This window comes from Euprymna scolopes, chromosome 31 (genome assembly GCF_053919585.1).
Source record: "Euprymna scolopes isolate OS-2025 chromosome 31, ASM5391958v1, whole genome shotgun sequence".
In the NCBI taxonomy this organism is placed as follows: Eukaryota; Metazoa; Mollusca; class Cephalopoda; order Sepiida; family Sepiolidae; genus Euprymna; species Euprymna scolopes.
The window spans coordinates 6946915-6973626 of NC_136512.1; the positions used below are offsets into that span (position 1 = coordinate 6946915).

A 26712-nucleotide genomic window follows, 5' to 3' on the forward strand; every position below is an offset into this window, starting at 1 on the left:
GTCAAAATTTAAAAAAAAAATTCTTATGCACTTTGTACATTCATCTTAGTTTATTTTTAATCAGTTCATATGCGTGTCACGCTGGTACAGTGGTAACGTCACCAGCTTTGAATGCTGCAGTTTTGCTTTCAGTTTCGATTCTAGCTGATGGCATCCAAATACTTTTCTTTTTTTACTTTTGAAATCACGAATCTATAATAATACGAAATCTGGACAAATTAAAATATCATATTTAAGCACATTTTACAACTGGGCAAAGCCCCCCCCCCCCGCCCTAGTATATATATAACTACTTCATTTACTCACATAAAATTAATATACGAAAGTATAAATTTATGCGTAAACTTTAAGTATTTACGTCAAAAGTGCTCAATACGTAGGTAGAGCTAGTTAGTAAGTTATAAAATATCATTATAATAAGCCTGAAGAGTCCTAGAGTGGATGAAACGCGGAATGTTCAGTGTAGCTTAATCGCCATATATATTTTATAACTTACTATATATATATACGATATGAAATAAAGAAAACTGATATTTTTTATTTGTTCATCAATTTTTTGTCCTTGTGTAAAAACTTTCTGAAAACATATTTATGGCTGGACACTCAATTTTATGTAGTCGACATTTCTGGACCAGCCATACTAGGCTTACCAAGTTCATATTGTGACAATGAACTGTGCGATATTGATTGTAGAGTTTTAACCATGTTTTAATGGTCTCAGAATACAAGGGAGATAACTGCAATCGATTATTTTGACTTATCGTCATTGATTTCAATTAAAATTTGTTATTTTAAAATATAAAATGTCGAACCGGTTTTTGTAAAAACAAGATCTATCACATCTACTCGATTATTTTTTTTTGTGTGTAATTTTTGGAATTTATACTAATTTCGACATGATACGTAAGTATAATATTTTCTTCTGAAATTTGTTCGCTTCAAAATCCACTATTCTGCACAAACACCTAATTTCTCTATGAAAAATTAACTACTGACGTAATTCTATGAATATTTATAGAGAAAAAGCAAATGCGAACATTGGCAAAACATTTTTTCTATCTCTTTTATGGAAAGGTATACTGGATATTTATTTTTCTTCCATAGTGAGAAATGTGACACAAGGGTCAGAAAGTGGGATTGAGAAGTCATCACCCACGAGGAGGAGGAGCACTCTGACCTGCTAAAAGTGCCTGGGCAACCCCGTCGGCATCCCCTGGTAGGGGCGCCTCAGGTGATTAGCAATAAACTAACCTCAATATTTTTTTTTGTACAACCTAACCCAGCATAGTTTACCCCCTAAAAGAAATCAAGATCTTATTTTTTTTTTGAGCTAATACGTTTCAACGGCCTTTAAAAATAATATGAAAGAAGGAATTTAAAAAAAAAAAAAAAAATTTAAATTTAACATTTTAAAGTGTTTAAACTTAACATAAAATTAGCACCTATTTCTTAGCCATGTAGCGGTTAACGAGACATGTAATCACTAGCATTTTTTCAAATTTGATAGCGGAATGGAAGGAAGGAGAAAACGGGTGAGGGGAGGGATATCAAAAGATGTTTAATACATGTAGAAACACTTAAAACATGAGGGAGGGAAGCTTAAAATTTGTAACTCCACAATTTTCACTTTTTATATTACCAAAAAGATCATGATTTCTTTTTAGGGGTGAGGTTAACTACGCTGGTTTAGGTCGTAAAAAAAAAAAAAAAAATATATAAATAAATAAATACGCTAACCTCTTCTCAAAGACAGAAGGCAACGCCTGAGAGAATAGATCTCCCAGAACTGCACAGGAATGCATTATTTTGCAACCGACTGGGAAAGATCATTATAATAATAATCTAGACTAGATTTTGGCGCCAATATAAAATTCTCGGCTGTGGGACGATGTATTGTATATACAGTTATTATTTTATGAAAAATAAAAATCCCGTGGAACACTGTTCCACTGGCCTGCTTCCCGGCCGATTACAATATAGTAGCTTTCAAGTCTAATGTAAACAAGTTATCGTTGAATAATCCAAATTCTATACAATTACATTACATTAATTCTATACATTAACGATTACTAGACTACCATCTTACATTCATTAACCTTTATCCTTAAGTGGCTTTTGAACCTTCATAAGTGCATAAGTGATGACTCCCTTGTAATAAATAAATAAATAAATAAATAAATAATAATAATAATAATAATAATAATAATAATAATAATAATAATAATAATAATAAAAAAAGGCATCGGAAATACTTTTAAACGAAGGGGAATAACTCTTCTTTTCGCTACGCCATCATAAAAGGGAAGTAACTCTCTTCTCACGTGACTTGTTTCTGTTTCCAACATGGCGTCAACAGACTCGGTGTACGCCGTTGTTGGAAACATTCCTCGCTCTTATCGTTCAAGCGATCTAAGGAATTTCTTCTCTCGTTTTATCGAGAAAAATGGTTTCCACTGTTTTCATTTTAGACATCGACCAGAAGGTAGGGAAAAGGACAAAATGGTGAAATCTGCTTTGGACGATACAAGAAACCAACAAGACAATGGTATTCTTCAAAACAAAGTTTGTTTGTCTTTTTTAAATCCCATTCAAATGAGTTCGTTTTTAGTGCTTTTGTAGATTAGTAATGTTTTACACGAACGCATTTCAGGTGAAAACATTATTATGTACTTACGTGTTATGTCGAAATTATAAATTACAAAATAAAAATGATCCGGGTTTGTTTACAATCCACAGAGATACGAAAAAGTGGTAAAAAAAAAATTTCGGTCAATTTTTACGACGTGCCCCAGAAGTACCCCAACCTTCCACATGTTAAGAACGGCTTTCAAAATAAACACCCCCCAACCTCGAAAGCCGTTCTTAACATGCGAAGGTTGGGGTGTTTATAATACGCTGGAGCATGCCGTAAAAATTTACCAAAAACTTCAAATATATAAAGAATAAAGGCAAGACTGTTACTCGTCTTCCTAACTGAATAAGTTTTTAGTGGTTTTACTCACTTTTTAACGTTTATTAAATTCGAAAACATATAGTGTCGAGCGTAAGGTGTGAACAAGAAAAATAGCCGCGAGCTGACACTTAAATATTAAATGTTTTGAAAATGATTTAAAAATAAAACTCTAAACAAAATACTGTTTAGAAACCCACCCAATATATATTAATTGATTGGGTTTCTATAGGCACCGCCAAAACTGGGGGGGGGGGGAACAGATAAGTACTTTTTGACGGACCGTCTTTTTAAAAATCTACCAAAAATCAGGTAATTATCCAATCAATACGAAATTTTCAGTGATTATTAGGAGAAGAATGAACTTTATAACAGTGTACTTATTTTTCATAAACAATATTTATATATATATATATTTTTTTTGCTTACAACCCCCCCCCCCTTGTTTTGAGGGGGTTTCAAATATGCTTAAAATAATCATCTGAAACTGAACAAAACATATGTTGTTGTAAGGGAGCAGGATTATAGATTTAAAAAAAAAAAAAAAAAAAAAAAGACTTGTTTGCATACCTTATTTTGATGTCTGAATATCAGAACTTCGATTGTGTTTAATTATCCCGCCTTTGAGTTTTGAAGTGTGAAATTCGGTGAATATGTTAAGTAAAATAATTAAAGTTAAGCAAAAAAAAAAAAGAAATTTTAATATTTATACGAAAAAAGCCATTTTAAAATCTTTGATAAATAAATTAACAATTTTTTTTTTTTTTAGCAAGCCGAATAATGCATGACCATTATTAAACAGGGCATGCTTTGAAGAATCTATTTTTTCGATCAAGTTTGGAAACGTTTGCTGCCTTTCGACTACGGTGGACCAAACGCGCTGAAATAATTTTTTTTTTTATTCTGCTTTAATTGCCCCCTCCCCCCCATTTTGGGGAGCCTGGCCTCCACACACATACACATTAAAAACTAAACTCGTACAAATGGTCACCCATTTGGTACTGGCCAGCCTTAGCGTTAATAATACATTGAAATTTTTGTCACTGAAAAATAAGTTTTTTTTGGCCTGTTTGGTCTTCCATAGTTTGCTTTTTATCAAGTACAAACGTAAGCATTGTCTAGATCAACGCAAAGTAACTGGTTGCCTATATAAATAAGTGGAATTATTTGAAATCCAGGTACTTATATTATAATATTTTTGCATATTCTCATAGAAAATCATCCTAAATCTTAGTTAGACAAGAAATAAACAAATTAATTCTTTCAAAAACCTTTTTTTTAACTATTTATATACGTTTTTGTGCAAAACAAAAAACGCCAATTGTTAACTTTTTGGGAGAATTTAACATTTAAAATTTAATTAAGAATAGTAGAAAAAGTTTTACATTATTCTGCTTTCTATGTGATAAAATTCAGGGTTTTATCTTTCTGGAAAAAAAAAGTTACTCAGAAATAATGGAATTTAATGAATGTAATTTCGTTTTAAAAAACAACAATCTGTAATCCTGTCCCTTACAACAACACAATGTTTTGTTCAGTTTCAGATGATTATTTTAAGCATATTTGGAACCCCCTCAAAACAAGGGGGGGTGTAAGCAAAAAAATATATATAAATATCGTTTATGAAAAATAAGTACACTGTTATAAAGTTCATTCTTCTCTTAATAATCGCTGAAAATTTCGTATTGATTGGATAATTACCTGATTTTTGGTAGATTTTTAAAAAGACGGTCCGTCAAAAAGTACTTACCTACCCCCCCCCCCAGTTTTGGCGGTGCCTATGCTAAAGGTAATAAACATAGAAAATTTAATGAAATGTTTTTAAAGTTTTTAAATCATTTTAGCTACATAGAATATGGGAAATTGGATATTGATGCAGTAAAAAAAGGATATTGAACTTCAAATCGAAAGTGTATGCTAAATCTTGTAATGGAAGCTCTTTGTATTCAGCAGGTAAAAAGATCCAACGCGTATTGTAAGAAATCCACAGAAGCTGGTAACAATCCAATATACACATATTTCCACAGTTCTTTTTTAGTTTGATTGGATATCCGGCAAATCTTTGATTATATCAATCCGGTACAAAATTTTTTTCCATATATCAGTTTTAAAATTCAGTTCGGTACTGACTTACAAATATAATCTTGATAACAAGAACGGCATTTGATTTTTAAACACTATTTTGCTTTGGTTCGATAATCAATTCTTTTATTTTCATTTTCATTTAATTTTAATTTTTTTGCCTGTCTACGGATATCTTTTGGGTTTTGTTCACAATTGGATTGATGATTTGAACTGAATTTTGAAACTGATATATGGAAAAAAAAAATTTTTTTTAAGATGATTATATCCAAAAATTACGAAAATCAATAAGTTAGAAAATTATTTATTAAAGAAAATAAAAATAAAATTTGATGAAAACGATTGTAGACACAGAAGAGTTCAAAAGGGAGGTAATTTTCCATTTCGATTTAAACAAGATGCATGCAATTTTTCACCTAACATGATTGAAGATTTTTTTAATTCAATAATATTCGGGTAATTTCGACTGCATAATTTGGAAGTTAACATTGTAATTTAATAGAATTGACAAAAAAAAAAATCATTTGAAACCATTGTTTTTTTTTTTTTTATTTAAAAACTCCATTTATCGACTACAAAATTTCGTCCCAATAGTGTAGAAGCGCTAATCAATTTTTTAAGAGGAGACTTGTTGGAATAATGCAAAGTTCAACAAATTGATTTGGAGCTTATATAGAAATCAATACAGAAAGAAAATGATAGAAAAATATATATATATATATATATATATATATATAGAGAGAGAGAGAGAGAGATTTATTCATTTATTCAATAAGGGTATACATCATTTAGGGGTATAGGGTAAGTGGGGACTCTTTATACCATGGTATTTCGAAGCCTAATGCTTCTCATTAGAACAGAATTTTTTGTTGTTGTGCATACTCGTCATGAAATGCATCAAAAATCACGTCAATTGATCAAGTCGTTTTATTTTTATATAAAAATTTTTTTTTTATGGTTCTTAGTAATTAGTAATTTGTAGCCATTACAAGGCTTATTTCTATTTCTGTCTCGGTAGTTCGAATTTAGTTGTCTCACTTTATTTATTAACTAGCATGGGTGCCTGGTGTTGCCCGGGTGTTTGGAGGTGTGTGCTTAGCAAAAAAAAAACAGTGGTAGTAGGAAGGTAGGCTCGAACCCATACCGCGAAGGAGGAAAAGAAAGTGAAAAAAACGTGACGCCTTTGCTGTTACGACCACCATCAAACCGGGAGTGACGTAGGTTTAAATTAAGGCTAGACAATCGAAAAGAGGGGATGACTTTCAAAAATATCGGCGAAAAAAGCGACTTCTCCCTGTAGAAAAGTACTCGGTTGAGGGTGAAGAAATTAATGTTTTTAGCCAATTTTTTGGTATTTTTTTGTTTGAAGGGTCGAGCTTCAAACAATACTGATCTTGTGAAAATCCATCACCTCTGTCGAAAGTTTTAGGCAGACATGCAAATATACATACATTTATATATTGATAGCTCAAATTTTCGACCCAAACCGATTACTAAGCTTACCCTATCTCTGAATACCCTTTATGTAAAATTTCAAATGTTTAGATCAGAAATTGTCTTGAGTAATTTGGTAGAGACTGCAGAGGTAACATTTTTTAAACTTTGACCCCTATTATGACCCCTTAACAGTTATTGTTTTGGGCTCAAATAAAGTTATTAAGTTAGATCCATGTCCAAGGAACCTATATCTAAAATTCCATTTGTTTATACTTAAAATTGGTGGAGGATTTTAGTAGAGTTCTCAAAGGTCAAATCGTTGAACTTTGACCCCTTAACAGCCAAATTTCTGGCTGAAAACAGATTACAAAGATTTTCCTAAATCTCAGTACCCTGTATATCAAATTTCGAGTCTGTAGACTGAAAATTGATAGTTATTGCGTAGGGAAATGTACACAGACAGACAGACAGACAGACACGTTCACTAGGTGTATCAGAATTTTTGTAGGAATTTTTGACACCCCTAACATGAAACTGCGAATAAAATATAAAAATCTCGTAATTTCTCCGTTAAAAGTGGGTTGTTTATTTTCTTTATGGATTATACTTCCAAAATAAACTATTAAAGTTGTTTTAAAAGTAATAGAAATATTATTTTTTTTTTAAACAGTAATGAATTTTTCGAACTCAAAATTTTTCAATTTTTAAACTTTAAAAATCTATCAAAATTTTTCTATTGATTCTATTTTTACGATATTTTCAGGGTCAATGTGAAATTTTATGTTCTTTCCAATAAACCGAATATAATATTTTAGACAAACGTTTTTTTTTTTAAATTCACCCCCCTCATTTTCAAGTGTCTATTAAAAAGTAAATAATTAATTTACTCACAAATTGAAGAGAAAAGGTCAATAAATAATATATTCAAATTTAAAACAAAAAAAGTACTGTTTTTTTAGAAATTTACCTGTAAAGTCCGTAGTTTAAAACCTTTTTTTAAAAAAAGTTTTTTTTTTTGTTTTTTTTTTTTTTAATGAAACCTTAGTCCTTGCTCCTTTAATTGAGAGAGAAAAAAAAACAAAAATTGGGCTTGAATTACATTTTTCGAGGAGTTATAAGCTTGGAAAGATGGGGTGGAATTATTCACTATTTTCACGAAATTTCTGACACACCTACACGTTCACTTTTATAGATATATAGATATGGCGGAGCGAGACACATCGTCCTCTCTTCCTCATAAAATCCGATTTTTTAAATAAAAATCTAAAAACTACCTGATCAATTTACGTGGATTTCGGAATGTGACATCTTTATTTCCGTTATGGGTAGAGGGTACGTATATCAAGATTGTTTTTTAATTCGGTTAAATTCCGGACAAGAACTCCATTTTGTCGATTTCAAAATTTTCTCCGCAAATCTCAAGCACCCCCACCCATCTCCTTCACTACTTTGTTTAGCTAACTTGTATTGGAAGTTCATACGATATCACACCACTTTCTTTGTGATTTACCTTGTTTTATACACCCTTCCACTATTCCTTCTAGACGTAGTAGATCAGCAATTGATTGATTTTGTTCTTTTTTTCAATTTTTTTTTATCCCTATGAAATCACAAATTCCCAATACGAATTGAACACGCATATTCAAGGGAAATTACTCTAACCGGCAAAGTTAGAAAAAGTTGCCTCCCTTTATATAACCTAACGACAAATTTAATAACTTACGAAAAGATTTAACAAGAGAGATATTTTATTTTTATTTTTTTACAAGGTAGTCACCACTTATCAAGGCCCGGAAGCCACTCGGGGATAAGGGTTATTGTGTGTACAGTACGTTAGTGTTGGAGATTTGATAAAGTGTCTTAAGAGGGCGGTTCATCAGGAACTTGTTTACATTGGACTTGAAGACATCCAGGTTGTAGTCAGGTGGGAAACAGGCAACCGGAACAGAAAAGAAAGAAGCTTTGTTCATGGAATCTACGTTTTGATTTTGGCACAGATAAGGAGTGGGGACAATTTTTGACAGTGCTTTCAGCTAGGCGGATGTTTATTGTGAAAGATTGGCGAGGGGGAACCAGAGATTGGAGTTCAGACGAGCACCTGCCATGGTAGTAACGATAAAACAAAGACAAGCTCGCAACGTCTCTTCTGTGGGAGAGAGGTTGAAGAGAAAAGGGCATCCCCCACTAAGCTACAAAGTCTATTTTGTACTCTGTCAAGGCAGGATAGGCTGTTTTTAGCAGCTCCTGCCCAGATGTGGCAGCAGTACTCCATCCTTGGACGTATTTGGCTTTTATACAGATAGAGAATTGCATCAGGGGTGAGATATCTTCTGGAGCGGTAGAAGGATCCTACCATTTTTCAGCGACCTTGGCAACTGACTTGATGTACGTGTTCCATTTCAGGTCAGGAGTAAAGGTCAATCCCAGAAGCTTATCAAAACATGGAGCTTCCCCTAGATGAGAGCCATCCATTTCAGTTGATGCCAGATGGGGATCATAGCATTGATGATGTAAAGATAGGAGCTTGGTTTTAGATGCATTAAAAGTAACCAGCCACCTCCTCCCCCACTGTACCACATGCTCAAGATCAGAGGAGGGAGAATCTGAGAGAACTTTATCTTTTACGGCCTTTGATGTGTTGCCATAGATGGTCGTGTCATCAGCATAGATGTCAACAAATGATTTAAGTATGTGTTTTGGGAGATCATTGATGTATATCAGGAAGAGAGTTGGACCTAGGATGGACCCCTGACCAGCATTAATATTGAGGGCCTCTGATTTCTGCCCATCAACCACTACTCTTATGAGCCTATCGGAGAGAAATGATTTAATGATCGAGAAAACATTTCCAGTTATACCGTAGCTGGAAATCTTGTGAAGTAGGCCCTTATGCCATACCTTATTGAAGACCTTTGATATGTCAGGAGCAATTGCCCTAGAGAGGAAGCCTTTGTCAAGAGATTTGCTAATCCTATGAGATATAACAGTTAGCACATCTGCTGTAGATCTGGCAGAACGGAAACCATATTGCATATCACTAAGAAGGTTATTTCTGCTGAGGTGGTTGACTACTTCTCTATTTAATATGGATTCCAGCAGCTTACTCATGACACACAGGAGACTTATTGGTCTGTACTGAGAGGAAGATGACTTATCACCTGAATTCTTAAATACAGGGCATACTGATGAGGTTTTCCAGGGTGTTGGAAAGCACTTCTCTTTAAGGCAACGTTTAAAGAGTTTTGTAAGTATGGGGTAAGTTCTAGTTGAAGCTTTTTCAGCACAATGATTGGAATGCCGTCAGGGTCAGTTGCTTTACTGGAATCAAGGTTCTTGATTAGCTTGGCGACCTCATGCACAAATATTTGTATTTTGCAGAGCGTGTTGTCCGTTATAGGAGGAAACACGAGGAGTTGATGGCGTTCGTCGCATAGGGTAGAATTAGCTGCAAAGTTCTTGGCAAATAGTTTGGCCTTCCTGTTTGCTATTTGCCAAAACTGGTGGGAACCAAGCCGCTGCTCCGCTACTTTGGATTTAACGGACTGAGCATATAGCTCTCTTGAATTTTTTTATTACTCTTTTGCAGTGGTTGCTGGCAGTTCTGAAGGCAGCTTTAGTCTCTGTGCATCTGACCTCCCAGGCATTACCTCCACCTTTGATGCAGCAATGTAGTTTGTTTTTGTTACATGGGAGTCAACCCTTCTCAAAGCTCGAAAGTCACTCGAGAAGGGTTAATGAGTGTACACTAGTCACTTTCATTAGTAATAGATATGGAATGCAAAATTAAAATATTTAACAGTTTAAAGCCAAACAAGTGCAGAATCTTATTAAAAAATAAAAATATTTATTAAAATTGAATTCAATATTTTTCAATTCATAACAGAATCTTCATCAGGAAATACAAGTTTTTTTTTTTTTTTTTTTTTTTTTTTTTTACGTACTATGGTGGTGGTAATGCTTGGCATGTTTTCCTTCAGATGTTTGTGAAGTGTAAAGTTTAAATGTCCTATATAGTAGAAAACGCCGGTCGAGTGTGTATGTGTTAAGCAATAGAAAGTTTATTGTTTATAATAAGCCCTGCTGATATGGTATGCAAAATTCAAAAATTTAATGCCGGGCTCTACGGACAAATTTATCTTTACGTTAAGATTTTTGTTTCTTAGAAGCGCTGGTTGAGTTTTAATAAAATAAAATATGTATTATATACGTTTGAAGCCAAAACAACGCATTATTACAAAATAAGCAGACATTTATTTTGTTTTAAATTTATATTGAAATTCATAAATATATTTCGAGGCAAAACTTCATCTTCAGTATGTCTTTCTTTCTATTTTTTTTTTTTTTTTTTTTTTGCCATGTTGTTGGAGCAGAGAATCAGAAAGTTTGTTGTTTTTATGGTAGTTTTTTAAATGTTGGAACGTATATAATACATGTTTTATTTTATTCAAACTCAACCAGCATAGGTATGTAAGATGTGTAGGCCATTTGTTGCTGGATTGTGTTGAGCGACTATCGTGAGCATTTTTTTCTAATTTGTTTTCATTCATTTTTCCTTCTGCAGATCCGCAAGTGTCCATCACGTGCTGCTGTGTGATCTGTTTACCGGAATCCTTATACAGAGACTTTGTACGCATGTACAATTGCCGTCATTGGATCACGGAAAAAGGAGAATCCATGAAAAGAGTTTGTCGTATCGTTAGGATAAAGACAAGCAGCAAATCAACAGGTAAGTCCGAATTATACACTGGTGATGGGATGATTACAATATTTTTCCCAATTCCAATACAATCATCGATTCTTGGGGAGGCTCCATGTTTTGACAAGCTTCTAGGTCTGACATTTACTCTTGATCTGAGATGGAACATATACATCAAATCCGTTGCCAAGGTTGCTGGAAAAATGGTGTGATCGTTCTACCGCTCCAGTAAATATCTCACTGCTGATGAAATTCTCTACCTGTATAAGAGCCAGGTACGTCCAAGAATGGAGTACTGTTGCCACATCTGGGCAGGAGCTGCTAGAAAGACATTATCCTGCCTTGACAGAGTTCAAAACAGACTTTGTAGTCTAGTGGGAGATGCCCTTTTCTCTTTCCTGCAACCTCTTTCTCACAGAAGAGATGTTGTGCGCCTGTCTCTGCTTTATTGCTATTTTCATGGCAAGTGCTCATCTGAGCTCCAATCTATGATCGCCTCTCGCCAAACTTTCATGAGAAACACTTGTCTAGCTACAACCACTATCAATAATTTCCCACTCTTTTTCTGTGCCTAAATTTAAATACAGATTCCATTAACAAATCTTATGCCATTAATGATTACTAAACTACCACCTTACATTCATTAACTCCCATCCTTGAATGGCCTTCAGGCCTTGATAAGTGGTGGCTCCTAATTAAAAAAAAATCTTTTATTAGTAAACAAAGTAAATATTCTACATTCCACTGACTCCTATTCTTTTAGGAAATCCTTTAAAATGTCCAAGTTTATGTTAGCACGTAGTTGTTAAAAGTCTACATGATATCTTTCAGAGTTGAAAGTTGATTATTAAAAGTTAAAAGACTTAAATTACCCTCGACCAAAAACTTTTTAAAAAATTTTCTGGTGCCTGCCTGGTCAAGTTATTAACATCTATGGAATAATTCATGTTTTATTGTTTTTATTTCTTATTTTTTGGTTTTTGGCACAAGTGAAAAAGAGAGATGAAAATATGAGTTTATCAAAATTTCAGATAAATTATGTAAAGGAAATCATGTTTAGAAATTTGTCTACTTAAGAAAATAAATTATTTATATTAAAAGTACGCTCAAATGAAATCCAATATTGTTTAATGATTATGTGCGAACACTCTATTACAATTATTTTAGAATTTAGAGTGGATGTTGGTTGCATATATAAATTAAGTGTAAAATGATTCCCCATTTCCAAGTCATTCTAACTTTTAGGGCAGTTAACCAAATTTTTTTACCACTAAACCTAAGTGCAACTGATAAAGCCATATAACCACTCATAATCGCTTTATTTGCCATGTTACCCCTCAGACTTAGGGTTAGTACTAGGAAGGGAGCAGGTTTTGTATGATTTTCCACAGTAACAAATTTCCTACTAAAATTTGATTGACACAGATTTAAAATAAAATTGATTAAATGTTTTTATAATTCTGTCTAGCCTGAAAGAGTGATCATTTTTTGTTAACTTTATCTGCAAAATTGACATTTTCTTGTTTTTATTTTTGCCACTAAATTTGTCAGGCTGTTTACGTGTAATCGCCTGAAAAATTAATTTTCTAGTGAACTAGCATTTCGGCCCGAGCAAAAAAAAAAAAAAAAAAAAAAAAAAACGGTAAATTTTTTTTAACTTTGGCCCCTATTATGACCCCTTAACATTTATTGTTTTGGGCTCAAATCAAGTTATTATGTTAGATCCATGTCCAAGGAACCTATATCTAAAGTTTCAAGTGTTTCAACCCAAAATTGTCGGAGGAGTTTGGTAGAGTTCTCGAAGGTCAAATCGTTGAACTTTGACCCCTTAACAGCCAAATTTCTGGTCGAAAACCAATCACATAGATTTTTCCAAGTCTCAATACTCTGTATATCAAATTTTGAGTCTGTAGATTTAAAATTGACAGAGTTATTGCATAGGGAAATGTACACAGACACGTTCACTTTTCTAGATATATAGATTAGCATAGGTATCAGAATTCTGATAAAGCTGATTTGTCTTTCACAACAAAAGTTATAATACTTATGTATTGCTCATACTGAGGATCGAACCTTCAATCTCCTCCCCTAAAAGTATCACAACTGAATTTTTACCAAAACTAAATGAGGATATCAGCAGCAGCCAAAGGATGGATAACTAGCGAAGGTATTAGCAGCAGCAGCAAATGTTTTGAGCGTGTCTGCAAATTGGCAAGTCCAAGCGGGCTTGTGTCAGAAGAAAGAGAAAAAAAAAAAGGCGAGAAAAATCCACCACGTGGCAAAGAGAGAAAGAAAAACACGAGCCAGGTGAGATGAATGTGTGGGCCCGCAGTGGCGATGAAAGATTTTTAAGCTGGTGTCAAGATGGCGAGGTCAGGGTTTTATTAAACTCATGGCAGGCAAAGTGAACAATTAGAAAAAAACAAAAAAAACAAGAATCAGGTATTGTTTGCAAAGTAATGGTGATAAACACCTTTTGCAAAAACAGAAAGAAAAAGCAGAGTCGGATTCATTTATTTTTGTTTGTCCATTTCCGACGGTACCAGATGGCGTGGGAGTCCGAGAGAGGCTTGAACTGTAATGAACCCAGTTTGAGCATAACAGCCACGTTATATATACATTTGTGAATTACTTACAACCTCTACTCAGTTATGGCTGACGGAATGAGAGCATGCTACCCCGATGGATTAAATAAAAGGTTCTGTTTGAAATTCTGTGCAGATTGGCAAGTTTAACAGGATACACATAAAGAAGTTCGGAAATTACATCAGTCGAAACATTATACGAATTACATCCAACATGAGAATGGTAATAAAAAAAACAAAAAAAAACAAATACATTTGTTTACAATATGACACAATTTTGAAATTTCCGTAACTATTAAAATTCTTTAGATTTTTTTTTATTCTGCATTAGCAACATGAATGTCTTTGTTATTTAAAATAAATGAATTCTTTATTTCTTTTCATTTTTTTTACCCCCAGATGGACAAATGGAACCTCAATACAAGACACGTCTTGAACAGTCGCTTGTGTCCCCCAATCGGGAAGAGTTCCACGAAGAAGACTTAAAAAACCTAATTGAACTGAATCCGCCCACTGTGATGCCGAAAGGCAATGTGGGGACACCGACACATGTTTTCTTAGATCTTATCAGGCAATGTTTGCTGCCACCAAAAATTATTTCCAAACTGAAACTGAAATTCCCTAAGACGACCGTAGATAAAAAATATGCGAATGTTCCGTTTGATTATCAGGTTTCCGACCAGCCGGAATGGGATCAGGAAAATTCGGATGTCAATTGGTTGCCAGTTACTAGCGGTTCTGGCCATCAGCTGATTTTGGACGTAAGAGCTGTCCGAGAAGATGAACCAGAGGAGTCCATTGATTCTCTCGATGAGGGTGAGAAGGATGTAAGAGGTGTGCTTATGGAGGTCGTAGGAGGTTACGGTGCTGACACTGAACAAAGAATGTTTGGTTCTCAGATTATCGGTGATTCAGGTCATGCAATGAATGATGGGAAGGTAGAGGAAAGAAGGAAGAGAAATTCAGAAGAGGAAGAGTTGGTGAAAGGAAGAGATGAGATAGAAGAGGAGGAGGCAAGTGACCGTGAGGAATTGGACGAGAAGGAAAAGAGTAGCGATGAGGGAGAAGGCACTAACGTGTTAGGAGAAAATCATGAAGATGATAAAGGTCCGTGTGAAGATAATGGATCACAGAGAAAAGGAATGGATGAAGAAACGAATCATTTAGTGAGGGAGAATGCAAAAGAGACTGAATATATCATAAAACAATGGAACCGAACGGAGAAGTATAAAATTAATGAAAAGAATTTAAAGTTATTTAAAGATGGAATTCGTCAGAGTCAGCGATTAGAGATTCCTAAGATTCACAGAAACTTACAAGAAAATGTTAGAATGTCTGATAAAGATCCTGATGATCCTGAGTCGGAGCAGAAGAGAAAACGTGAAAGCGAGAAGCAAAAGGCAAAATTGATGAAGAAGCAAGAAAGAGCAGCCAGACGGAAGAAGATGGCATTGCGGATCGAGGAAAAGATGATAGAGTTTGAACGGGGATCCGACCACTCAGAAGACGATGCTGACGAATGCGAGGAATGGGAGCGGCATGAAGCACTTCATGATGATCCCAGCAATCAAGAGAGGAATGAGGAACGTCTCTTTGAGCAGGAAATTGAGCTCAAATGGGAAAAAGGTGGAAGTGGATTGGTGTTCTATACGGATGCTCAGTTTTGGAAACAGCAAGAAGGAGGTGAGTATGGCAAAAAGAAAAATTGTTTTCACTTTTTATATATTTTTTTTATTTTTATTCTCTGTGCCTGTTTTAAAAGCGCTTTAATAAAATTTGCTCTGATGAACGCGTAGCACTCGTACACCCTTGACATATATACTCCCAACTAACCTGCCAAGCAGCAAAATCCCACCCCTTTACTACTGAGGTTCTTAGATGCCAGAAAAGCCTTCTACTCTAATAGTTTCTTCTTTCAAACTGCTAGACTTTGTAATTCTCTCCTCGTGTTAGGTAAACGTCGGGCAACGCTGGGTATAAAGCATTTATTCAGTTATTGGTTTATCTACCTGTCTATCTATCTGAGTAAATAAAAACGATTGCATTATGGGAAAAAATAAGTTGAACAAGTGTGCAGATGCAGAGGGGGTCAAGAGGTCATGAATCAAACTCTGTGACCGATCAAGTTGCACTGGAAGGTATGCAAACAGGGACCTGGTCTAACATGTCAAGGCTTCCGGTTTGAATAAACTGAGTTAATTTTAGTAAGTTGGCTTTGAAACGCCAAAGAGACAAGATGGGTTAAACAGATCTCCTCATAAAGGGGGTGACGGTTTCTAAATAGATGCAGAGAAACCAAACATATATATATATATATATATAAAGAAAAAGTACTAAAACATATTAAAAATCACTTTGAAAAAGAGTTAAAAACATTTAATTTTAAAAAGGAATAACTAAATAAATGGATAGTCCTTAATCCACAGAGTTTCGAAGAAATATTTTCCTTCTCATCAGAGGGTAAGATTTAGCAAAATGCGGGATCGGATTTTGCTTACAAAGGTATTTAATGAAACTACAAGTAAGTCATAGATCTTACTTGATAACAAAAAGTGAAGCAGAGGGAATAGGGTGAATAAAAAAGTGATTTCACGTGAATGGATAGTCTGAAGAGTAAAATTTCCAATGACGGTAAAATCCAAAGATGCAGAATCCAAGAAAGTTAGTTAAATTTCCATTCGCACAAGTAAAATCCTCATTATAAACTCTATCTCCTATTTGGTTTTATCGAGCTTTTACATCAGGTTGAGATTATTTTATAAATATTAATTCTTTAATATTTATAATTTACTTTAGTTTTGCCATCTTGGATCATTTTGGTAAACTTAACTGTAATTCTTATTATATATATATATATATATATATATATATATATATATACTTCTTAGCCTCTGTCCCATCGATGAAATATTGCAACCCTCTGCCTGTTTTACAAGTATTTTAATGGTGAATGCTCTGATGAAAATACCGTACCCCCTCGATGAAATACCCGACAAACCCGACAAGCAGCGAAGTCCAACCCCTACACAGTTGAGATCCCTAGATGTAAGAAAGCCTTCTACTAGCTTCTTCCCCAGAACTGCAGGACTTTGAAATTCTCTTCCAGTTTCCTGCTTCCCCTGGCCCTGTCGGTGGGGCATTAGAATACGCCGACTGCCCCCCTGCAGAGGGTAAAAGTCCCTCAATGGGGGTCCTGGATATGACCTTAAACTATATCCAGTGGTGAGGCCTCAGCTTGTGGGCTTTGGGGAGTGTGGAGCCACCCTTTAATTACCATTGCTCCCACTCTGACCCGGAGTGGTAGTACCTGTTAGGGTTCCAACTATGGGTTGAATAGAAACCAATGTGAAAACAACAAATATATTCTATTAAAAAAATTTTTTCTTCAAAATCTTTGGATTCAGCATTAAATAACCCGAAAAGGGTTGATATGCCGTAAAACAAAAACAACCAACCAATCCTGCTTCCCCAACTGTACTGACATGCAGAAGTTCAAAAGTGTAATGCGAACAGATACCTTGCTGCTAAACTCCCTACATAGTACCCCTGCCACTTATGTCCCTGATAGTAGCCACCTATATCAAAGTGGTAATGTGCCTTGTTTGGGGTGAAAATGTAAAAAAATGTAATATGATATGTTCTGACAGACACACACATACAGAGACCAGACGAGTCACAGTCCATTAAACAAGAGTTAAGTATGCAAATAGGTAAGTAATACAGTTAAGAACGAGACATTATACATAACACCTGTTGCCTGCTTCCCTGACCGTACTGACATGCAGAAGTTTTAATGTAATGTGAACAGATACCTCACTGCTCAACTTCCCATGATTCCCTGTAAGACATGATCCTAAATAATAGCCCTTATCTTTCAAATGTCAATATGCATAGTTTTGGGGTGAAAAAAATGTAGACACAAGAATTTATGGTGCTTGTTTAGAATTTAACCTATTTTTAAAACAAAAATACGAAACATTCACAGGGAACATGAGTTGGAGCAGATATATTTGCTGCAAAGAAGGTTGGTTTTCTCTATCGTACTAGAAAGTTACGCCTGAAAGTATCCTTTCCCTCTACAAGGCCACCATTTAACAAGTATTTTAATGGTGAATACATCTACGAACTACAAGGCCTTTTACCGCCTCGACATAAATACCCCCCGAAAAACCCGGCAAGCAGCAAAATCCCACCCCTACACAGTAGAGATCCCTAGATATAAGAAAGCCTTCTACTCTGATAGCTTCTTCCCCAGAACTGCTAGACTCTGGAATTTCTTTTCCGGGTTCCTGCATCCCCAACTGTACTGACATGCAGAAGTTCAAATGTAATGTGAACAGACATCTTGCTGCTCAACTCCCTACATAATATCCCTGCAACTTGTGTCCTCGATAGTAGCCCCTTACATCAAAGTGGCACTGTGCTTTGGGGTAAAAATGTAATAAAAAATTAAAAAAAAAAAAAGCTTTGTGTGCAGCCATCACAGAATGAAAATGTCAAATTCCAAAAATCATGTAAATTGATCAGATTTGTTTTAACTAGGAAAATCAGATTGTCTTGATCCGCCATATTTTATAAATAAGGGGAAGACAACTCAATTCGAACTATCGAGATCAAAATCAACCTTGTAATAGTTCAAATTTCCTCTTAAAATTGCTAAAGATTGTAAAAAAAAAAATGATTTTCTATAAAATAACTTCTTGATCAATTTACGTGATTATTGTAATATGACATCTTTGTTCTGTGATGGATATGTACATCATAAAGTTTTTTTAATATTTTATTTGTTTATTTTTTTAAAATTAGGTTGAATTCTAAATAAGCACCGAATTTTCAAATTATAAATAGCGCCAATAACAGGAAATCGTTAAAAGAAATTCTTAAAAGAATTTGGTTCTATTTCGTTTCATGTTTTGAAATTTTGTGGATGAGAATTGATATATTGGATTATTCGGGCAACCATTCTCATCTTGGTTATTTATGTCCATCTTTCGGCCTTCTTCATCTTTACAAACTTGGATTAACGGTTACCTTTGTGCTGTAGAAAGACAATCATGAAACCATGTGTTTGAGATTACCCCCTTTTTTCATTTTACATTTTATTAAAATTGGAATTGGAAACGTTGACTGTTGAAAATTCATCCTCCATTAGAGTTCTCTTTAATAAATTCAAGAAATCAGCTCCTCAAAATTTTAAAACATTATTTCCCCCTACTAGAGAGCTCAACCCACAAAAAGAGAACATATATATATAAACCTTTTGTTCCCTTCTATTTCTGTAGATTTTGATGAGCAAACGGCTGACGATTGGGATGTGGACATGTCCGGCTATTATGAACCCGGCGGTGGTGATATGGACGGGCGTGACTTGATAAGGATCCGTCGAGACCAAAGGCGAAGGGAATGCATTAACGATGAAGATGGCATGGTTGCTGGTATTGGGAAATTTGAAAAACACACAAAGGGATTTGGCCGGAAGATTATGGAACGCCATGGCTGGAAAGACGGAGAAGGATTGGGATTGTCTATTCCAGGGATCGCTGAAGCGCTTCAGAATGACGGGCAGAATCCCCACTGCAAAATGGGATTCGGGTATGTGTGATTTAGTTTTTTCTAAGACTCTTTTCACGAAAATCTAAAGTTTTGATGACCTCACAGTAAGATGATATCTATATTTGCTACAAGCTGTCCCGATCCGGCACTGTCTGGTAGTGTATTTACTTATTTGTTTTGCTTATTTTGTTGTATTATTATTGTGCAAAAAAAAAAGTGATGACACTGAAATACGAAAATATATCTTTATTATCCGTGATGGATGGTTGATGTCAAAATCGTCACTCAATTCCGATATTTATTTTGGGTTATTATATAACTATTTGTGATCGCCTCAAATACCTTCTTGAGATGGCACTATTACTGCAGCCAAATTTTTTTCTTTTACAAGGTGGCCACCACTTATCAAGGCCCGGAAGCCACTCGGGGATAAGGGTTATTGCGTGTACAGTACGTTAGTATTGGAGATTTGATAAAGTGTCTTAAGGCCGGGCGGTTCATCAGGAATTTGTTTATGTTGGACTTGTTGTAGCCAGGTGGGAAACAGGCAGATGGAACAGAGTTCCACAGGCATGCACTTCTAAGAAAGAAGCTTTGTTCATGGAATCTATGTTTCGGTTTTGGCACAGATAAGGAGTGGAGAGAATTTTTGGCAGCCACATCTTCAGAACTAGTGGGGGATGCCCTTTTCTCTACCCTGCAACCTCTCTCCCACAGAAGAGACGTTGCGAGCCTGTCCTTGTTTTATCATTATTTCCATGGCAGATGCTCGTCTGAACTCCAATCTCTGGTCCCCCCTCGCCAATCTTTCACGAAAAACACCCGTCTAGCTGAATCCACTGTGAAAAATTTCCCCCACTCTATATCTGTGCCTAAATCAAAACGCAGATTCCATGAACAAAGCTTCTTTCTTAGAACTGCACGCCTGTGGAACTCTGTTCCGTCTGCCTGCTTCCCTCCGGACTACAACTTGGATGTCTTCAAGTCCAATGTTAACAAATTCCTAATGAACCGCCCCCTTAAGTAAACATTTCAGCAAATCTCCTCACTAACGTAATGTACTTGCAATAACCCTTATCCCTGAGTGGCTTCCGGGCCTTGATAAGTGGTGATCACTGTGTAAAAAAAAAAAAAAAAAAAAACTTTCCTAAATCCATATTCTGACTCCAAGTCAATGCATATATATTCTGCACTTTTAGACATTAACTCGTTTAAACCCCATAATCTTACCTTAACACCATTAATGCTGTATTTTAACCTTAGTCCAAACTATTTCTACTTATTCGAATTAATACTCAGTTTCTAAGCGCCGTCCAACTTATGTCGGCATGTAAAATAAATGTTAAACTGAGCATGACAAGACTGGCTGGCTAGATCAGTGGGTTTTTTTTTTTTTCTTTTTTTTTTGCATAGGAGTAACCACTTATCAAGGCCTTGATGCCATTCGAGGATAAAGGTTAATGAGTGTACAGTAGTCAATGGGAAAATATTGTAGTAATCGTCAGTAGTGGAAATTTTGTAAATTGGATTACTTAAGGGGATGGCTCATCAAGAACTTGGTTCCCAACCTTTTTTTACCTGGCGGCACGCTATTAAGCGCTTTAAATTTTTATTGCACGCCTGTCACCAAAAAATGAATAACAATGTTTTATTAAAATCCAAATTTCAAAGTAATAATTTGAACAAACGTTTTTGTTATACATTTTTTGTTTTTATTCTTTTTATATTTAACGATCAATATCATGTAATCAATATCATGTGTAAGTATTTATTCATAGAAATAACTTTCATTGTAATGATTATTACATTTTCTCGTCACACCACTGTGACACAGCAAGGTGGTTGGGAACCACTACGTTATACAAGTAAGAGCTCTTTTTGTTGGGGGTGGGTTAGGGTGGAGGTACTTCTATAGGAAGGAACTAGTGATGGGACGATTACAATATTTTTCCCGATTCCGATGCAATTACCGATTCCGTACTAAATTCCCAATTCTGATACAATTACCGATTCCAATTCTGATTCTTTATAAATTTCTAAATATTTAACTATGGAATTGTTATTTTCCACCACTCATCATAAAAACACACGATAAACGTTCAAATGTTTTCTCAAACGTAAAAAAATACACTTGTGCTGGATGATCTATAATAAATATTATTTTATCATTACTACCAGTTGTGGAAGATTTTGTTTCAAACAAAAAAAATATTAAAAAAAAATTAAAAGAATCGTTTTTGGCATCGGAAAATGAGCACAAATTTTCCCGATTCTGATATCAGTCCCGATTTTCTGATTCCCGATTCCAATTAATTGTCCCAACACTAAAGGAAACACATATCGACCATTTTTTTTTTTTTTTTTTTTTTTTACCTGATTGCTATTTACATAATGGACCAGAAATGACTGACACGTCGCCAAACAATCAGTTAGTACCAGCGTCGAATGAAACAACTTTTACATTTTTAATCCAGGACTTAAGGTTAGGGTCAATTATCTTCCCCCCCCCCTCCCCAACAGATTCCTGTGTTAATAATGCGTTTAGTAAGTAATAAGGTGTGTGTTAGTATTTATTAATACAAACAGCTCCGGTTATAACAAGATGCAAACATTTTTTACACATATAACTTCTTTACGACAAGATCGGTCAGTGGAGGAGAAATCCTTCATGACTGAGACAATTTTAATTTTTGTTCCTATTCAAAGTGTCCCTGTTTGGGGAGCTGGATTTTCCTCACATTAAAAACTGACCTTGTGTCTAACTTTGTCCTCATGAGGAGGCAAGTAAATAGGAACTTCTTTACGATAAATCAATGTGACTTCACCCTGGATGTCTTCAAGTCCAACACAAACAAATTCTTGATGAACCGCCACCCTAAGTAATGACACCTTATCAATTCTCCAATACTATTGCTACACTATCCCATTGATTACTGTACACTTATCCCCGAGTGGCCATTGGGCCTTGATAAGTGGTGAACTTTAAAAAGTTTGTGAAAGTTTGTTTTTGAGAAAGCAAGCTGTGCAAACATGCTATGTTGAGGCGTAACATATTATTGGGAGCTGAGAAAACACCATGAAGTTAAGAGGCGGTGTGAATTAAAGCATCTGTAAAAAGGAGTGTATTTAGAACGTACGCCCACAAAATCACAAGTCTAGCTCATTCCATGAACAAAGTTTCTTTCTGCACGCCTGTGGAACTCTCTTCTGTTTGCCTGTTTTCCACCTGACTACAACTTGGATGTCTTCAAGTCCAACATAAACAAATTTCTGATAAACCGCTCCCTTAAGTAAGACACTTTATCAAATCTCCATTCCTAACAATTACTACGATATTATCCCATTGATTACTGTACATGCAATAACCCTTATCCCCGAGTGGCTTCTGGGCCTTGATAAGTGGTGACTATCATGTAAAAAAAAAAAAAAATGTGACACAGCAGTATTTCCCTCTGTATTATTGAAAATAAAACGCAAGGTACTAGTATTACATGTATCTTTTTATTTATATAATCGGTCAGGGAGCAGCAGGAGATATACATCGTATAAAAATATATACATGAATTCAGTTGCACTTAGAAAATAGTTTTTCTTTTTCTTTTAATCTTTCCTTTCCCCTTTTTCTTTCTTTTTTGTTTTCTTTGTACGTTTTCTATGAAAAAAAAAAAACTAAAAAAAAAAAAAAGACGTTAAAACTGGAAATGTTGAATGATATATGGAAATTACATCTTTGTTTTCACTTCAGCAATTAAAACTCCCATCCGAGAAACATACAATTATATTGTATGTGTGTTTGTCAATCGGAGTCGATTATGACCATAGACAACTAGTTGTGTGTCCGCAGGTGGCTGATCAGTCCAATCCGGGCACGGAAGCCCCTGCCACATGTTGGACACCAGTGTCTGAAGACGGCCACTCCAGCATCTCGGGCTTTTCGCGCAGCGCGCTTCTCTTTTGCAGATTCAGTTCGTCTTGCCTCCGCGAGCAGACAGCCCTCGTGTACCAAGCGGCGCCAGGTTGGCCTGTCGGAAGCACTGCTTTCCCATGTGTTCACGTCAATGTTGAAGTCTTTCATATAGGACATCAGAGTGTCTTTGAACCGTTTGCGCTGTCCACCAGCTCTTCTTCTAATTATATTAGACTAGGAAGGGAAACGGCTTTGCCCAGTTGTAAAATATGTTTAAATATGATATTTTGATTTGTCCAGATTTCATATATATAATTAAAGTCATGATTTCAAAAGTATGAAATAAAAAAAAAAAGAAAATTATTTGGGTACCATCAGTTAGAATCGAACCCAAAATCAAAACTGTAGCATTCAAAGCTGTTGACGTTACCACTGTACCAACGGGACATGCATATTAACTGATCAAAAATAAACTAAGATGAATGCATAAAATGTGTGATAAGTTTTCCAATTTTGACTCATTTTTGACCCTTAAAAACTATTTTAACTGGTTAAAGACCCATGAATGATCCATAAAAATCCAATCATTTGAGGCCCCTAGCGCTGCTCTGCAATGTTTAGTTTCATAGGAGATAGTTTGAAAATATGGAGACAGACAGACAGACAGTTTTATAAATTAGATGAAAAAAAAATTAATTTTAAGTATTTGTTCTTTTTTTTAAGCATAACACCAGCGAAATAGAGTATGAATAGTTAACAATTTTATCATTTATTTTTTCAGCTTCCAGTTACCGAAACGTGGAAAAAGAACGTCTGGGTTTTATAAAAGACGAGAACTCCGCGAATGGCATGGCCCGATTATTTCCACTGTGTATGATGACCCCTCAGTTACTGACCCAGCCGACCCTTTGCTTCGAAGAAATGAACCCTACCAGTTGAAACGACGATAAAATGAGGTTTTATGATTTTTATCTTTGTAAATAAATTTTTTTAAATATTTTTTTACGCCCGTGTTTTTCGGAATGTGTTTTTATCAAAACGAGTTTAATAGATTTCTTTGCTTTCCTCCTCTTGCTTCCTTCTTTCATTTTCTTTTCCTCCTTCTTTCCCTCCTTCCTCTCTTTCTCCTTTCCCTTCTCCTATTATCTCCTCCTCCTCCTCCTTTTTTCCTTCTCTTTTTTTAATCTTTTCATCCTCTTTCTTTCTCTTTCTTTATTTTTTGTTCGTTCTTGTCCTCTTTTTTTTTTCTCTAACCTCCTTCTCCTCCTTTTTTCTTAGTTTTTTCAATTAAAATTAAAAAAATTTTTTTTTTTTATTGGAAGCCTTTGAGATGAGTAATTTACGTATACTTATTTATTTATTGGCGGACTGTTATCTTCATCTTCATAGTTTTTGTGTCACCACGTTTCGGCCTACTATTCCTCTGGCCTTCTTCAGGTGATTAATAATGACGGGATAGGAATGCTGCGTCTTGTAACTGTTGATGAGACAACAACAACTATGGAAGGCAGTACTTACTGGGAATACAGTTAAGAGACTCAACATTTCTATCCAATCATGGTTAATCACCTGAAGAAGGCCAGAGGATTAGTTGGCTGAAACGCGGTGAAACAACAGCTATGAAGATGAGGATAACAGTCCGCAAATAAATGAATAAATACGTAAAAAAAATTTTTTTTTTTTTTTTTCTCACTCCAAACAAGTCATATTACCATGAAACTGTAAGGGACTATGATAGGGACTAGATTTATAGGGAGGGGGCAACGTGAGAGGGGAGTTGGACAGCAAGATGTTTGTTCACGTTGCGTTCAAATTTTTTGCATGTTGTTAAAGTCAGAGAAACGGGGAGCAGGTAGGGAATTCCAAAGTGAAGCAGTTCAAGCAAAGTGGAGTAGAAAATTAAACCCTCTCCGACAAAATAGGGTCCAATGGCAAATAGACGCAAGTATTGAATAAAATTTTTTAAAAGTGCTGAGAATTTAAGTTACATGTTAGTGATGGGACAATCCCAATGTTTTTTCTCGGTCCGTACTAAATTTCCGATTCTGATACAATTAGCGATTCTGATTGTTTAAGCTCTAATGTTAAACTATAGAGTTATGTTTTTTTTCCCCGACTCCCATAAAAATGCACGTTAAATGTGCATATATTTTCTCAAACGTAAAAACGTACTTGTGGGGATCTATAGATTTTAGTTTTACTGATAATTTGAAATCAATATTTTTTTACTATTACCAGCTGTGGAAGATTTTGTTTGAAACAAAATCAAATTAAATAAGATAATTAAAGGAATCGTTTTTAGCATCGGAAAATAGACACAAATTTTTTTAATACGGATTCCAATATCCAAAAAAGTTCCACTTCCGATTAATCAACTCAAAACTAATATATATATATATATATATATATATATATTTTTTTTTTTTTGATGAGTTGATGCAGTGATTGCAGGTGATTAAATAACTTACTGACTAGATGGTTTTCTAACGAATGATAAAAAATATTTTTTTATTTTTTTGTATAGTTTTAAAGGTTAAAAACTTCAAAGACTATATATATATATATATATATATATAAAGTGACCCTGTCTGTCTGTGTGAAGAATTATCTCTACCAAACTAGTCTGCCAATTTTTGGTCTACACACGATATATATGGGATTTGAACTTGTGGAATAAATTTGATTTAGTTTTTAGCCGGTAAAAATAGCTGCAAAAGATTAAAATTGAAAAAGAAGTGATCTCCTATATACATATATAGGTTAAGCAACGTCGTTCTTTTAACATTTTATATATGACTAGCGAGGGGTACCCGGCGTTGCCCTGATGTTTGGAGGTGTGTATGTGTGTGTGTGTGGGGGGGTTAAAATAAAAAAAAGTAAGTATGAGGATCGAACCCGAACCGTTGAGGCAAAGTTTTAAATTGAAGTGTGAAAAAAAAAAGTGCAACGTTAACCATTGCCCCACCGCGAGATGCTAACGGAAACACGTTTGAATTTATTTAATTACTTGGATTTAGCAGGTGCCCGTTTTAATGAGTTAATGAGGTCAAGTTTGACTGTGGGATAGTATTCATTTACTGTTGAACGCTTTTTTTCCCTCTCCCAAAATGTTATAGGAAAAAGACTAACCCACATGCGGTGAGCGACAAATATTGAATATTTATCTTCCTGAAATCGAGCAAATTAAATAGACAGGCGAACTTCGTTGTTAACTGTGAGATATTACAATTTATATGTGATGTAAAAAGTTTTAAAAAGTTGTGAAGCAAGCGACCGCTTCTCTGAAAAAAGCCTTTTGTTGACATACAGAAAAAGCGAACACACATACATACATTTTCGCTTTTATATATATAGATAACAAATAAGGCTGGAGAGCTTTGTTTTGATGGCACCCATTTTTATTACTTTTGAAATGACTACTATGTACTAATACACTATAATCTGTATATAAATAAAACAGTAGATATATGTAGGTGTATGTGTAAATATTTAACCGATAAAC

The 26712-nt window shown here is 34.9% G+C and overlaps 1 protein-coding gene across 3 annotated transcripts in view; it reads left to right on the forward strand.

Moving 5' to 3' along the window:
• The window catches only part of LOC145255613 (G patch domain-containing protein 3-like), a 77628-nt gene extending 53413 nt beyond the window's left edge, over positions 1-24215 (forward strand). For 2 of the 3 annotated variants that reach the window (XM_080114118.1, XM_080114119.1), the window contains exons 2-5: positions 11031-11195; positions 14150-15433; positions 19033-19342; positions 23992-24215. In XM_080114118.1, the coding sequence (XP_079970244.1) occupies positions 11031-11195; positions 14150-15433; positions 19033-19342; positions 23992-24160 (1928 nt within the window). In that variant the 3' untranslated portion in view covers positions 24161-24215. Of the gene's footprint in view, positions 1-2309; positions 2546-11030; positions 11196-14149; positions 15434-19032; positions 19343-23991 lie in introns of those variants that run through there. The other variant, XM_080114117.1, reaches the window with a different exon arrangement.
• The last annotated feature ends 2497 nt before the right edge of the window (positions 24216-26712 follow it).